This window comes from Danio aesculapii, chromosome 14 (assembly GCF_903798145.1).
Source record: "Danio aesculapii chromosome 14, fDanAes4.1, whole genome shotgun sequence".
Classification (NCBI taxonomy): Eukaryota; Metazoa; Chordata; class Actinopteri; order Cypriniformes; family Danionidae; genus Danio; species Danio aesculapii.
Window position 1 is genome coordinate 2,356,923 of NC_079448.1, and position 17,340 is coordinate 2,374,262.

General features: G+C 37.1%; 2 protein-coding genes across 2 annotated transcripts in view; one reads left to right on the forward strand and one right to left on the reverse strand.

Moving 5' to 3' along the window:
- The window catches only part of LOC130241176 (dedicator of cytokinesis protein 2), a 298,239-nt gene that overhangs the window by 200,643 nt on the left and 80,256 nt on the right, over nt 1-17,340 (forward strand). The window lies entirely within an intron of this gene.
- LOC130240399 (protein INSYN2B) overlaps nt 1,102-17,340 on the reverse strand; it is a 25,976-nt gene continuing 9,737 nt past the window's right edge. The window contains exon 3 of the mRNA XM_056471882.1: nt 1,102-1,338. Coding sequence (XP_056327857.1) covers nt 1,170-1,338 — 169 coding nt within the window. The 3' untranslated portion in view covers nt 1,102-1,169. The remainder of the gene's footprint in view (nt 1,339-17,340) is intronic.

The following is a 17,340-nucleotide window of genomic DNA, read 5'->3' on the forward strand; positions in this document are numbered from 1 at the left end:
AATCCTGTCCTGCACTCTCAAGTGCACTGTTTTCACTCTTAAAATAAGACACAAAAATAGCTGAAATGATTTAAATAACCTTGTGCAAAAGTTTGTGACCCCCCGATTTTAATACTGTGGTGGCTTCCTGATGATCTATGACTGTTTTTTGTTTTTTTTTCTTTGCTTTGTGATGGTTGTTGATGAGTTTCTTGTTTATTCTGAACCGTTATATAAATTACCGGTTATGTATAATTTTAATTAGAGATGCACCTGAAAATGGCATTTTGGGGATTTTTTTGGTTCTGAAATTGAAAAATGACTGAAAATATGGCATAAAAAGGGGTTATGCTATAACGCACTGTCCAGTGCACTGATTTCACTCTCAATACAAGACACAAAAATTACTGAAGTGATTAAAATAACCCTGTGCAAAAGTTTGTGAACCCTTGTTTTTCCAGCATCTTCTGCAGATTTGAACCCTTTCCTGCAGTAATTGTAGATTAATCTTTTCACTTTCAGGATGACTAAGGGACTCTAACACAACTATTAAAAAAGATGCAAATGCTCCAGAAAGAAATATTATGCATTAAGAGGGGAGTGAAAACTTTTAAACAAGATTAAGATGTCCAAATATTTCTTGTTTAGTTAAAATAGCTTCTATTCCCCCCATTTAGTTCTGCCCTTTGGAAATAACAGCACTTGCAGATTCACAAATTAAGTACAATTGACCTTCAAATTCCAAAAGTTTTCACCCCTGCATCCTAATGCTTCATATTTAATTCTGGAGCTTTTTAAAACATTTTTAATATTGTTATGTTAAGTCCCTCAGTCATCGTAAAAGTGAAAAGATGGATCAACAATTGACGTTGAACTCTAAAAAAAAAACCCATCACAAATCAAAAACATTAAATAAAAGACTCATAGATCATCAGGAAACCACACAAAAACCAAGGGTTCACAAACTTCTGCACAGTGACATTTTAAGTCATTTCTCAGTCCTGTGAGCTATACGTAATCCCATTTCATGTCAAATATATTACTCAGGATGGTATTAAATTAAAAACAACATGCATTTTGTATGACTGCTCATACTTTGGTTCACATTTTCATCGAGTTCACAAATTTTTAAGCAGCACTGTATTTCTATGGAGCTCTGTTTTATGGTAGATCTCCATGATGTCGGTTCTCTACAGCCACCAGAAACACTTCTTGCGCAGTTTCTTGACGCGGCTCTTGGTCCGAGGGCGAATGTGGGCTGGTTTTGGGATGGCGGAGGGAACGTCATACTCCGCTTCATCCAAGGCTTCCAGAATGTTTTGAAATCCGCTCTCCTGCACACGGAAGTCATGCTCCACACTAGAGAGAGAACACAAACAAGATGAAACATAAAAATACAGAATAATAATCATTTAACATCATATATATATATATATATATATATGTGTGTGTACAGTTGAAGTCAGAATTATTGCCCTCCTTTGAAATTTTTTTTCGTCTATCTTTCAAATATTTCCCAAATGATGTTGAACAGATTCAGGAATTTTTCACAGTATTTCCTCTAATATTTTTTCTTCTAGAGAAAGTCTTATTTGATTTATTTCGGCTACAATAAAAGCGATTTAAAATTTTTTTAAAGCCATTTTAAGGTCAATATTATTAGCCTCCTTAAGCAATATTAGTTTTGGATTGTCTCCAGAACAAACCACTGTTAAGCTGCGATCACACCGGGCTTTGTGTGTGCGAAATTCTGTCGTGCGGCGCTGCGAAAAGGGGCGGGATTAAACAAGATGATTAGACATTAAAAAAAGCCAGCGATTGCTCCATGTTTTACATTTCTGCCCAGAGAGGTCCTGTTTTGATTGTCGATTGGTCTCACCCAGTCAAGTGATGCGATTTCGCAGGTCAGAGTTCACCAAGCTTGAACTTCGCACCGCAGCAACATGCGAAACTTGACGCATGACCCTGCGTTTCCTGTCTGACGCATTCGTGTGCGTATGAATGGAAGTCTATGGGAGGATAAGTCAAGTGTGACAGCAGCTTTATACAATGACTTGCCTAATTACCTTAATTAACCTAGTTAAGCCTTTAAATGTCACTTTAAGCTGAATACTAGTGTCTTGGAGAATATCTAGTCTAATATTATGTGCTGTCATCATGGCAAAGAGAAAATAAATCAGTTATTAGAAACGAGTTATTAAAACTATTATGATTAGAAATGTGTTGAAGAAATCTCTCTGTTAAACAGAAATTAGGCGAACAAAATATACAGTAATAGTAGTGAAATATCTACTGTATTTTAAAATGAATAGTGTAATAATGAATGCAATTTTAATTATAGTGTATAATTAAATTTTTATTCCATGTATTTATTATTCCTGGTCTTATTGTAAATGAATCTTCAGTGCAAGTTAATCTGAATACATTTATATTTGTCTTATTTTTTTTGTAGTTTGCTTGCAAGTGCCAAAAATCTTTGTCATTTTGCATAATCAAGTCTGTATGTGAACAGTAACATGGTCCTTATTTCATTATCAATGTCTTGTAGATCATTTGTAATGTTTTCTTTTATTATAGATAGTGATTAAGTTAGTAACACCACATACGTAAAACTGTATTACATCACATCACTGTATTGATGAGTACTTCATCTTAATTACTTGTAATTGCAGCAGAAACGTAGAGCGAAGAGTGTTATTGATGAAAGAGAGAAGGGAAAAGTAAAACAGACTTTTCATCATCTGTTCTGACTGATCATTCGTCAGGACACACTGTAGAAATCAACATTAAAACAATACGGCGTGTCAAAAACAACAAGCACAAGCAAAGACAAAGCGGCAGACGATCACTGAAGCATTTTTCACACTCTCTCTGTGTTTCTTGTTCCCGTTTTCTTCTGTCATTCATCTCGCTTTCTCTCAGGTTTCACAGCGCAGCAGTCGACTACAGGCTTTTCCATCGAGAGATTGACTTTTAATGATAATTTATAAAGCTTTCAGGAGACGCCGACTGTGAGTTATGAAGTTAAATCACTGCAGCTGCTTCTGCTCTGCCTTTTTATTTTATTTAATCTTTTATTTTTTTACATTTAAGAGCTCAATTCCCACAATCCTGAGTTCATCCAATCCAAGACTAAACATTCTTGAAGTTCTTCTGGTTCATAAGGCAGCATTTATTTGACCCTAAAATATAATTAATAAATCTATATCATTCATTTTCTTTTTCGGCTTGGTCCCTTTATTAATCAGGGGTCGCCACAGTGGAATGAACCGCTAACTTATGCAGAATATGTTTTACACAGCGGATGCCTTTCCAGCTGCAACCCATCACTGGGAAACATCCACACACACTCATTCACACACTACGGACAATTTAGCCTTCACAAACCCCCTATACCACATGTCTTTGGACTTGTGGGGGAAACCGGAGCACCCGGAGGAAACCCACACCAACACGGGGAGAACATGCAAACTCCACACAGAAATGATAACTGACCCAGCTGAGGCTCGAACCAGCGACCTTCATGCTGTGAGGCAATTGTGCCACCCACTGCGCCAATGTATGTATTTACTAATGTATTTATGTATGAATAATCTTTAAATAAAAACCTTTAGGTGGCATGGTGGCTCAGTGGTTAGCACTGTGGCTTCACAGCAAGAAGGTCGCTGGTTCGAGTCCAGGCTGGGTCACTTGGCATTTCAGTGTGGGGTAAGCATGTTCTCCCCTTGTTGTTGTGGGTTTCCTCCGGGTGCTCCGGTTTCCCCTACAGTCCAAACACATGCGCTATAGGGGAATTGATTAACTTAATTGGCCGTAGTGTATGAGTGTGTGTATGAGAGTGTATGGGTGTTTCCCAGTACTGGGTTGCGACTGAAAGGGCATTCGCTGTTTAAAACATATGCTGGAAAAGTTTGTGGGTCATTCAGCTGTGGATAGAGACTAAAGGGGGTCACACACTAAAAGCGCAGCTCGGCGACGCGCCACATAGCACCACGCAGCGCCATGCTTTTCAGAATTCTAAGCACAGGTTTCTATCAGTGTACACACACCAGCACCGCAAGTCGGCGGCTGTCGGTGGCGCCCAGCCACGACTCAGGACACTGTTCATATTTCTGCTGCACCACAGAGCGCCATCTGATTAGTTTAATTTTGAATAGCATGCAAATGTGCGCGTCTGGTGTGCGATACTTTCAACTGTCATGTGCGCGCCGTGTTGCGGCGCCAAGCGACGAATCCGCTGTGTGACGCACTTTAGGCAAAGAAAAATGAACGAATAAAAATAATAGCCACCCCGTGACGCAGTGGGTAGCACGATCACCTCACAGCAAGAAGGTTGCTGGTTCGAGTCTCTCCTAGGTCAGCTGGCATTTGTGTGTGGAGTTTGCATGTTCTCCCCATGTTGGCGTGGGTTTCCTCCAGGTGCTCCGGTTTCCCCCACAAATCCAAAGACATGCGGTATTGGTGAATTGATTAAGTTAAACTGGCCATAAAGTGTGTGTGTGTGTGTGTGTGTGTGTGTGTGTGTGTGTGTGTGTGCGTGCGTGCGTGCGTGCGTGCGTGCGTGCGTGTGTGTGACTGAGTGTGTATGGATGTTTCCCAGTGATGGGTTGCAGCTGGAAGGGCATCCGCTGCATAAACCATATGCTGGATAAGTTAACGATTCATTCCACTGTGGCAACGCCTGATTAATTAAGGGACTAAGCTGAAAAGAACAAGAATGAATAATAATAATAATAATGTAAAATATTATTTAGAAGTTAGAATAACAGTTTTTTATTTAGAAGTATCTTCTAATCTGAATTTTTAGCAGTTTTACATCAGTTCTTATAGAGTAATTATTAAATAATATGCTGATTCAGTGCCAAATAATTGTTTTTTATTATTAAGATTTATTTGAAATAGTTTTATATTTAGTATCGATCAAACTTGTCTTTGCAGAATAAAAGTTTCATAAATAAGGATTTCTGTTTGATATTTTGAGATTTTTTATTTATTTATTAAAGTATATTCTGCTTATTAAGGCAGCATTTATTTGATCCAAATATAATAAAAAAAACAATGCTGTAAAACATTATTTAGAATTTAGAAATAGTTTTCTAATTTATTGTCATTTCTAAGCTGAATTTTCAGCATCTGCACATCAGTTCTTAAGAAGTAAATATACAATAATATGCTGATTCAGTGGCAGAGAGATTTATTATTATCAATATTTATTTGAAATATATTTCTGAATATTTACTGTCACTTTAATCAGTCACACTCAAATGTTAGCGGCCAGATTCTTAACCTTAAGAATGCTTATAAAAGCTGCATTTATTTGATCAAAAATATTATTTAAAACCAATAATAAAATATCAATAATACGGAAAACAATGATGTTAATAGAGTTTAGAAGGAGTTTCTGTTTCATTATCATTTCTAAGCTGAATTATCTGCATCTTCACACCAGCCCTTCAGAAACACATGTTGTTTTACTGCCAAATATTTCTTATTATCAAGATTTATTTGAAATATTTAATTGTATTTACGGTCACTTTAAATCAATCACATGTGCTTTTATAAGGACTCCTGTTCTAAGGCGAGACCATATAAAGAATTAATAATTAAAGTCTCTTCTGCTTAACAAGCCTGCATTTATATTGATTAGAAATATAATTAAAAAAAACAATAATATTGTCAAATATTATTTAGACTTTAGACTATAATTTTTCTATCATTTTATTATAAGCTGCATCTTCAGCATCTTTACACCTTCAGAAATACTACTAAAGTAATATGCTGATTAAATACTGCAGAAATAGGTCTTATTATCAACATTCATTTGAAATATTTTATTTATTGTATAGTGTCACTTTTCATCAGATCAGTTTTTCCTTGCAGAATAAAAGTGGCAGCTAATTAATAAGAGTAATTCAATAACTGAAACCATGTTTGTTGTAAACCTTTAAATGACAGTAATGAATCCACCTGAATGTTTTGTAGTAAATTAACAATTGGATGTGCCAAAACTTTCTTAAGTTAAACAAAGAGAAAACTGAAGTGATTGCGTTTGGGAACAGAGATGAGGTTCTCAAGGTGAATGCGTACCTTGGCTCTAAGGGTCAAACAACAAAAAATAAGGTCAAGAATCTTGGTGTGACTCTGGAGTCAGATCTGAGTTTCAATAATCATGTCAAAGCAGTTAGTAAATCAGCATACTATCATCTCAAAAACATTGCAAGAATTAGATGCTTTGTTTCCAGTGAAGACTTAGAGAAACTTGTTCATGCTTTTATCAGCAGCAGGGTGGATTACTGTAACGGCCTCCTCACTGGCCTTCCCAAAAAGACAGTCAGACAGTTGCAGCTCATCCAGAACGCTGCGGCCAGAATTCTGACCAGAACCAGGAAATCAGAGCACATCACACCTGTCCTCAGGTCTTTACACTGGCTCCCAGTTACATTCAGAATAGATTTTAAAGTATTATTACTGGTCTATAAATCAGTAAATGGCCTAGGAGCTCAATACATTACAGATATGCTCACTGAATACAAACCTAACAGATCACTCAGATCTTTAGGATCAAATAGATTAGAAATCCCAAGAGTTCAGTCAAAGCAGGGTGAATCGGCTTTCAGCTACTAACAGCGCCCCCTACAGCTGGAATCAGCTTCCAGAAATGATCAGATGTGCTCCAACATTAGGCACGTTCAAATCAAGACTGAACACACATCTGTTTAGCTGTGCCTTTACTGAATGAGCACTGTGCTACGTCCGACAGATCGCACTATTGTGTCTTTCTTTTCTTTTTTCGTTCTTTTATAACACATTTTATCTGTTTTTATGCTTATTTATTTTATTTTTTTAACCATTTTTATTATTTGTTTTTATTTCTCTTATACTTGTTTCTTTTATTCCTGTTTGTGTAAAGCACTTTGAATTGCCACTGTGTATGAAATGTGCTATATAAATAAACTTGCCTTGCTTTGCCTTGCCTAAATTACACATACACTGAATGTTTCATCAGTCAGCATTGTGCCGTTGTCTTTGTCATTCTCGGATCTTTATGAATTTAAGTACACCGTTTTTGTCATCTTTGTGCTTTTCAAATCCTTCTTTGTTTTGTTCTGTATTTAATATTAAGGCTTGTAATATTTTTCTTCATCTCTGAGCCGGCTGGTCCAGGTCAAGGATTAAAATGATGAGTTTTTCCAAATTCCAAAGTTAAAATGAACCAGACAAATACTTCCAAAGCCAAGGCCACCATTACAACGACGACACACACACACACTGTTTCATCTGTCTGCAATCTAACAGCACAAGGAGGATGTGTGTGTGTGTGTGTGTTGTGTGTGTGTGGTGTGTGTGTGTGTGTGTGTGTGTGTGTGTGTGTGTGTGTGTGTGTGTGTGTGTGTGTGTGTGTGTGTGTGTGTGTGTGTGTGCGTGCGTGCACGTTTATGTATGTATGTGTGTGTGTGTGTGTGAGGGGTTATGACCTCTATTTACAGTATAGCCACAGTCCTGCCTGCAATTTCCCAGAAACTAAGTGAGTTCAGTGAAAGAGGGAAAAGAAGGGCTGTGATGAGCAAAAGACGAGAGGTGAAGGATGAGATGATAATACAGACTGACAGAGAATGTATTGAAGGTTAACAAAGCCCATATTGATGGATGCCGATGAACACATCATGCGGCTTATTGTATAAACACTGCACGGGAAATAACAACCGTCCCGCAACCGTTGTGTTGTTGCATTTCTTTAGTAAACACTTTTACTATTTGCAGACCCAACTGCAATTGACATTCATTCTCAAAACGTTTTTGGGGATGATTGCACATGCATGAACACAATAAAGTACTTATCACATGGCTACTTGCCACAAAACTGAAAAATTAGACACTAAAAAGTCATAATAGTTTATTCATTTTTTATTCAACACAAAGCTGACAGAAACGAAAACAGCTGATAGAGTATACACTAACCTGAGCATTATTCAGACACAAGATGGCGGTAAACAGTCAGAAACACAAAGCTGACAGAAACGAAAACAGCTGATAGAGTATACACTAACCTGAGCATTATTCAGACACAAGATGGCGGTAAACAGTCAGAAACACAAAGCTGACAGAAACTAAAACAGCTGATAGAGTATACACTAACCTGAGCATTATTCAGACACAAGATGGCGGTAAACAGTCAGAAACACAAAGCTGACAGAAACTAAAACAGCTGATGGAGTATACACTAACCTGAGCATTATTCAGACACAAGATGGCGGTAAACAGTCAGAAACACAAAGCTGACAGAAACTAAAACAGCTGATGGAGTATACACTAACCTGCGCATTATTCAGACACAAGATGGCGGTAAACAGTCAAAAACACAAAGCTGGCAGAAACTAAAACAGCTGATGGAGTATACACTAAACTGTGCATTATTCAGACACAAGATGGCGGTAAACAGTCAAAAACACAAAGCTGACAGAAACTAAAACAGCTGATGGAGTATACACTAAACTGAGCATTATTCAGACACAAGATGGCGGTAAACAGTCAGAAACACAAAGCTGACAGAAACGAAAACAGCTGATAGAGTATACACTAACCTGAGCATTATTCAGACACAAGATGGCGGTAAACAGTCAGAAACACAAAGCTGACAGAAACTAAAACAGCTGATAGAGTATACACTAACCTGAGCATTATTCAGACACAAGATGGCGGTAAACAGTCAGAAACACAAAGCTGACAGAAACGAAAACAGCTGATAGAGTATACACTAACCTGAGCATTATTCAGACACAAGATGGCGGTAAACAGTCAGAAACACAAAGCTGACAGAAACTAAAACAGCTGATGGAGTATACACTAACCTGCGCATTATTCAGACACAAGATGGCGGTAAACAGTCAAAAACACAAAGCTGGCAGAAACTAAAACAGCTGATGGAGTATACACTAAACTGTGCATTATTCAGACACAAGATGGCGGTAAACAGTCAAAAACACAAAGCTGACAGAAACTAAAACAGCTGATGGAGTATACACTAAACTGTGCATTATTCAGACACAAGATGGCGGTAAACGGTCAGAAACACAAAGCTGACAGAAACTAAAACAGCTGATGGAGTATACACTAAACTGTGCATTATTCAGACACAAGATGGCGCCAAACAGACAAAAACACAAAGCTGACAGAAACTAAAACAGCTGATGAAGTATACACTAACCTGCCCATTATTCAGACACTAGATGGAGACAGACTAAAACAGCTGATGGAGTATACACTAACCTGCGCATTATTCAGACACTAGATGGCGGTAAACAGTCAGAAACACACAGCTGACAGAAACTAAAACAGCTGATGGAGTATACACTAACCTGCGCATTATTCAGACACTAGATGGAGACAGACTAAAACAGCTGATGGAGTATACACTAACCTGCACATTATTCAGACACAAGATGGAGAGAAACAGCCAAAAACACAAAGCTGACAGAAACTAAAACAGCTGATGGAGTATACACTAACCTGAACATTACTCAGACACAAGATGGCGGTAAACAGACAAAAACACAAAGCTGACAGAAACGAAAACAGCTGATGGAGTATACACTAACCTGCGCATTACTCAGACACAAGATGGCGGTAAACAGACAAAAACACAAAGCTGACAGAAACTAAAACAGCTGATGGAGTATACACTAACCTGCGCATTATTCAGACACAAGATGGCGGTAAACAGTCAGAAACACAAAGCTTTTCAGCTGCGCTTTCTCTGTCTCTTTTTTATTTAAGAGTTTTAACGTAGAAAGCCCCACAGCGGTAAGCGCTTTCTCTCCTCTTCAAAAGCAAGTTTACATCACACACCATGGTCCTGTATAGTCACACCTCCTGTCAATCACGCAACTCCATATAGCCACGCCTCCTGTCAATCACTCAGCACAGCACTCATCTCATCGCGCACCATAATTGTACTTTGTTTTTGTTTGGTACCAGCTTTAATTTCTTATTAAAGTAGACATGTTGAATATTCTGAAGACAACATTCGGGTGCTATTGTCTAAAACCACACCCACAACAAAAGTCAGGCTATCTTGTTTTGGTTCATTTACCTCAGATTTTCGTTGATCTTGTGATTTTACGAGATATTACGCGCACAGGCTTTTCTGATTAGCTGTGAGGTTTGGTTTATTCATTCAGGCTGAGCTGTATTTAATTTTTATTTTATGCTTGGTGGGCTAATTTGGGCAAAGTCCTGGTAGTTTATAATGCCCAGCTCCTCCCCTGGCACCAAACAACCAAAAACGCAAAGCCGACAGAAACGAAACTGACGAAATGGCTGAATGACCAATCAGAATCCAGTGTTCCAGACAGCGGTTAAAGTAAACAAAAACAATGACCTCTTAAAATAGCATCATTTGACCTCTTTAAATACACAGTGCTCAGTGTCGCAGCATTAAAGGCGCAGAACTTAAACCACAAGCTTTCCTTTCTCCGCCAAGAATGCAGGCAGGCGCTGCTGTTTTCGACACGAAATGCAAATCTAGTTATTTCCGTATTGCATTTGAACCTCGACAGTTTCTTCCTGGCTGTAAATCTGTTTTTCAGTGTTGCTGTCATTTTCAGAGCGCGTCATTTGTCACTGGAAATTGCTAGGTGATGTCTCTCATTTGCATATCCAGATGACAAATTTGCATGTATGTGATCCGTGCAATATGCAAATTCATCTTCGCTGAGATTGTTTTTTTTAGCAAGGTAATTGATTGTGCTTTTTTTGGTCACAGTTTCTTTGTGTTGTGCTTTAAAGAGACCTTTAACTCTCAATGTTAAGCTTTGTCACACCGTATTTTGTGCATGAATGATTCATGGTGAGGATCTGGCGCCCATTGGACTCGCTGAGCGACCACCTGAGGTTGGCACGGGCGAAGAAAACGTTTGACTTCACAAAGAGCGCACATTTCTGTATTTTAAGAAGCACTATAACCGAGCAATCTCAACTTTTCTCATCCCCCAGAGGACGGAGGCATGAAGACAGAGAGCAAAGGGAGAGAGATGAAGAATGATGGAAGCAGAATTTGTGATGAACAGATCTTTTGAGGGAAGAGAGTTCAGTCAGTCAGAAAGCTCAAAGCTGGAGTCTGCACTTTCAGAAGTCCAAAAATCTTAATCATCAGTATTATCTTCCCGAAATCATGAGTCGAAGGAAAACCAGCACTATTAATCACTCGGCGTGAATTAGCACACACCCTGAGGAAAACGGGTTTTATTGCACAGATGTTAGAAAAACGGCTTGGAAATACAGAGTTTGGTAGCTGTTAGTTGGTTTGTGTTAACTTGGAGATCGTCCATATGCTTAGGAGACTCTCACAAGTTCACTTTTAGCTTATTTAAAATGTATAGTTTCAATCTTTGGAGAAAAATGAGGCAGAAATATTGATGACGCATGGCGCACTCACTGATGGAGACTGAAAAAGAAGTTATTAGTGTGATGTGAGTTAAACAAACGCACTAACTTTATTATGATTTTCGAGTTTAGTGGTAATTTGTACGTTGTGAAGGTATAATTTATCCTCAATTTGAAGGAATCTTTTAATTAGTTGATTTTATATAAGAGAATGAGTAAACCTGTTGCTTTTAAAGCAGTTAGTTTGATTTCACTTTAAAAGAAAAGTGAGTAAACCCCTTGCCTTAGTACGAGTAAATGAATTGTGTGCATAATTATAATAATAAGTTTAATCAACTTAACAGTTCCAAGTTACAACAGCTTTCTTTTTATTTAAATACAGTATAGCTAATCGGTTTCTACATAGCACTTAGCAGCTGTTTTTTTTCTGTTATCTTTACCTTTTGGAGAACTATCCTTTAAATATGGGATTATTGAATCATTTTGCAGATTTTATTGTAAAGCTGCTATAAAAGCGTACCGTAATGAAACGATTCAAATAAATGCTGACATTATTCATGTGTAATTTGATTCAATGCACAAATTGCTTAATGAGTGAATTAATCAGTTGAAAGAATGAATGAATTAACAAACCAATTAATTTGTGAAGGCACGAATGAATAAATATATGAACAAATGAATGAATGAACGAATGAAAGCACGAACAAACAAATAAATGATTGAATGAACGAATGAATAAACAAACAAATGAAGAAAAGAAGGAATAAAGGAACGAATGAATGAATAAATAATTGAATGAATATATGAACAAATGAATGAATGAATGAACATTTGAATGAATGAATGAAAGAGCGAACAAACAAATAAATGATTGAATAAACGAATGAATTAATAAATAAACAAATGAAGAAAGGAAGCAATAAAGGAACAAATGAATGAATAAATAATTGAATGAATATATGAACAAATGAATGAATGAACATTTGAATGAATGAATGAAAGAGCGAAGAAACAAATAAATGATTGAATGAACGAATGAATGAATAAACAAAAATATGAAGGAATGAATTAATTAATAAATAACTGAATGAATATATGAACGAATGAATGAATGAACGTATAAATGTGCGAACGAATACATGAATCAATGGATGGATAAAAGAGCGAATGAACAAAGGAATGATTGAATGAATGAAGGAATGAATACATATTTGAATGAATATATTCAAGCATTAACAAATGCGTGCATGCAGTAATAAAATAATGCATATATAAACAACTAAATGCATGTACGAATGCATTATTTATTTTAGCATGCGTCAACAAATGAATTAAGGAATGAATGCATGAATGAATGAATGAACAAACGAAAGAATAAATGTAGGAATTATGAAATGAATGAATGAATAAACAAACGAATGAAGGAATGAAAGAATGTTTAAATGAATGAATGAATGAATGAGCAAATGAATGAACAAATGAAAGAGTGAATGAATGATGAAATGAATAAATTAACAAACAAATTAATAAATGAACAAATGAAAGCGAATGAATGAATGAGCAAATGAACGAATAAAGGAATGAAAAAAATTTGGAACGAATTAATGAATAAACAAACGAAAGAATAAATGAAGGAATAAATGAATGAATAAAGGACTGAACAAGCAAACTAACAAATGAAAGAGTGAATGAATGATTAAATGAATGAATGGACAAACAAATGAATGAACAAATGAAAGTGAAAGAATGAATGAATGAGGAAATTAATTAATGAACAAATGAATGAATGAACAAACAAATGAAAGAGTGAATGAATGAATGAATGAATGAATAAACAAAAAATGAATGAATGAACAAACTAATGAATGAATGAAGCAACGAATGAATACTTGAATGAATACTTGAATGAATATATTTATGCATTAACAAATAAGAGCATATAATAAAATAATGCACGTATGAACAACTAAATTCATGTACGAATGTATTATTTATTTTAGCATGCGCGAACAAATGAATGCATGAATGAATAAATGAATGAACAAACGAAAGAATGATGAAATTAATGAATGAACAAATGAATGAATGAGCAAACGAATTAACAAATGATTGAGTGAATGAATGATAAAAGAATGAATGAACGAACAAATGAAATTGAATGAATGAATGCATGATGAAATTAATGAATGAACAAATGAATGAATGAGCAAACGAATTAACAAATGATTGAGTGAATGAATGATAAAAGAATGAATGAACGAACAAATGAAATTGAATGAATGAATGCATGATAAAATTAATGAATGAAAAAACAAATGAAAGAGTGAATGAATTAAATAATAAACAAAAAAATTAATGAACGAACAAACAAACGAATGAATGAATGAATGAAGGCACAAACAAACCAATGAACGAATACTTGAATGAATATATTCATGCATTAACAACTGAGAGCACACAGTAATAAAATAATGCATGCACGAACAAAGGAATGCATGAACGAGTGAATTATTCAGCAATTTATCAGACATGATCAAATGAATGAATCAATTAATCAATGAATGAATGCATGCCTGAATGAATCAATCAATACAGTGAATGAACTAGTAAAGCAATGCTTGAATGAATGAATGCATAAATGAACACATGAAACAATAAAAACAAACAGAACTGGTCAAATGTCCATGCATTTGATGTGATGAGCAGAGTTAGTTTGACACTGAGTATATACTGTAGGGTGCACTGGTATTCACTTGAGTTTCCACGCCGCCTTAGAATGAAGCTGTCTGTGCAGAATTGCATTTAAAACACAACTTGTGCGTGTGTGTGTTGGTATTTCTCGTTGTATATTGTCACGAGATTAAACTTCAATAGGAAATCCATCTCTCCTAATTGATTCCCGAGGCTTTACCTCAGTGTGAGCGCTGGAAACATGCATTAGTGCGCGATTAGCCCTTCATAGTGCGGGAATAATGATCCTGTTTATCCCAACAGGAAAAAAAAAGAGGAAGAGAGATAACGGAGTCGAGGGAAATTGTATACGTGAGTGTGTGTGTGTGTGACAGGAGAGAAATCTCACAGCTCCACAGTTTCTCTGCCTTTAGCATATAATGTGAGCGTGTGTGTGTGTGTGTGTGTGTGTGTGTGTGTGTGTGTGTGTGTGTGTGTGTGTGTGTCCCTCAGGTCTTCATTACAGTTGAATGGGAGTTTCAGCTTTCTGTCCCTCGATTATAACAAACATACAAGCCATACTCTAACAAATACATCACACACACACTCATTTCTTTTTAACAGCCTATTTAAAGATCTGTACTTGTTTCTGTAGCCTTAACTGTGATGAATAGTGATAACGACGCTTGATTTAGCAGAGAGCACTAATTAAGGCTAAAACAATCTGCTTCTTCTTCTTCTTCTCCTCCCTGTTGGAGTGTTTCTGCTGGCTGTTTTGATCTGCTGTAGGATATTGATGCAACTCTTAAATCATCCTCGTGCTCTCCTGGTCGCTTTCTGCCCCCCAGAAGACACATAACTCAGATGTGACCGTGCGCACGATTTATAATCCTTTAAATGGGTCATTGAAAAAATACTGTGAGGTGGTTTAACCCCATGAAGCCTGCAGGACGAGATTTAAGGTCTCTAAATAGTCAAAATCCCGTATGCTCTGTAGTGCAGTCGTCAACATTTGAAGCGGATCAAAGACGTTTTTCATATATGTCAACTACAACCCTACTGAAAAAAACTGCTTAAACCAGCCTAGGCTGGTTGGCTGGTTTTAGCTGGTTGACCAAGCTGGTTTTAGAGGGGTTTTGGCCATTTCCAGGCTGGTTTCCAGCCATTTCCAGCCTGGTTTTAGCTGGTCAGGCTGGACAATGACCAGCTAAAACCAGCTTGACCACCTAGCCAGGCTGGGAGCCCAGCCAAAACCAGCTATGTCCAGCTTAAACCAGGCTGGTCAAGCTGGTCTTAGCTGGATTTAGCTGGTCATTTTCCAGCCTGACCAGCTAGGACCAGGCTGGAAATGGCTGGAAACCAACCTGGAAATGGCCAAAACCCCTCTAAAACCAGGCTGGTCAACCAGCTAAAACCAGCCAACCAGCCTAGGCTGGTTTAAGCTGGATTTTTCAACAGGGAAGACAACAAGAATGGGTGTTGTTGAATAGTTTGGGCCATTTTTTTGATGAAATGGTTTGATCCACTTCAGATGTTGACTGCTGTATATGTCCGATGTCGTCTGATTGATAGGCTAGACTTTCGTATCATGTAAAAAAGGGCTTTTACTGTAATTGTTTGTTCGCGGTTGTCTCACATGATGAATCTTCACTCATTTTCATAGATGAAATGCAAAAGTAGCGTTGTTATAGTTGTATTTGGGATCATCGTGACTCTGAAACTGCACCGTGAAGCAATATTTTGAGTTATCTAGTAAAAATACCAAAAAAAAAAAAGATCTTAAAGCATTTTCTGGACAAATAATGATTGTTTTGTTTTTGCTTTGCTAAACGAGGCTAATCATTTTGACCTTAAAATGGTTTTCAAGAGTTCACACTTAGCTGATGATTGGTAACAAACTAGTTTGCCATACTGTCCCAGGAGAAAGCCCTGAGTTCATAAGATCCTCAAGCCTGGGGCTCCCTCCCGTTTGCAGGGCGAGAGGGGAGTTTGAGCTCAGGTAGATCTCGAGAACCCCCCCTCCCCCCTCCTGCTGCTTATAGATTGCTAAGGTGGTGTGTTGCTGGTGGAATTTGAATATGGTGCTGATTTGGTTTAGTCAGTTTACTTAAGTCTCATGTTTTTGGATTGTGGGAGGAAACCGGAGGACCCGGGGAAAACCTACGCAAGCACGGGGAGAACATGAACTCCATACGAAAATGCTGTCCGGCTGGGTAGAGACCCAAGCCGGAGGCATTCTTGCTGTGAGGTCACAGTGCTAATCACTCGGCCACCGTGCTGCCCTGTAGAGAAAAGAGGAGGAGAAGGGGTGGAAGGGGGGATTCTTCAAGACGAATCAGAATCAGTTTTATTGCTAAATGTGCTTCACACACAAGGAGTTTGTTTTGGCTACAGAAGCTTCCAGTGTACATAAAGTGACAACACAAAGTAAATCTAGTCAAAAGATCTGGATGTTGAATTGTATGTACAGATTGTTATAAATATAAAGGTTATAAGGTGCTGTGTACAAATATGAATGTAGAAAGTATTGCATTGTATATTGATATAAGGTGCTGTGTACAAGTGCGTATGAGAAAGTATTGCACATATTTATTGCACAGTAGGGGAATATTTAACTGTTCATAAGGTAGACAGCCTGAGGAAAGAAACTTTTCCTGTGTCTGGCTGTTTTTGTGCTTGGTGCTCTGAAGCGACGACCAGACAGTAACAGTGCGAACAGGTAGTGTGCTGGGTGTGAGGTGTCCAGAGTGATTTTGCGAGCCCTTTTACTATGTGACTAAACTATCTTTACTAGGTGACTAACGGTAAGATGCTTGGTTATTTATACTAGGTTAGGAATCGTTTGATTGGTGGTTCGTACATTAGCTTGACTCCAGCCGTGTAAATTATAAGCACGTGATCCTCTCGAAATTAGTTTATAAATAAACTTCACTTTGGCTTTTATTCTAGCCAAAATAAAACAAATAAGACTTTCTCCAGAAGAAAAAATATTATAGGAAATACTGTGAAAAATTCCTGAATCTGGGAAATATTTTAAAAAGTAAAGAAGATCAGAGGAGGGAGAATAGTTTTTGTCTTGTGTCTGGTCTAAATATCTAAAGCAAATCTTATTTGCTAAATCTTGCATAGCATTTTCTGGTTAAGTAATGGTACTGTTTTGCTTTCAGAAATAATGAGTCAAAATTAAGTGAGTTTGAAGAAAAACAAACTTTTTTCTAACCAAAAACAAGATTATTTTGCTTGTTTTAATGAAAAACTCCTTTAGTTTTGCCTTATTATTTCTCAAACAAAACAATATTGTTTTTAACG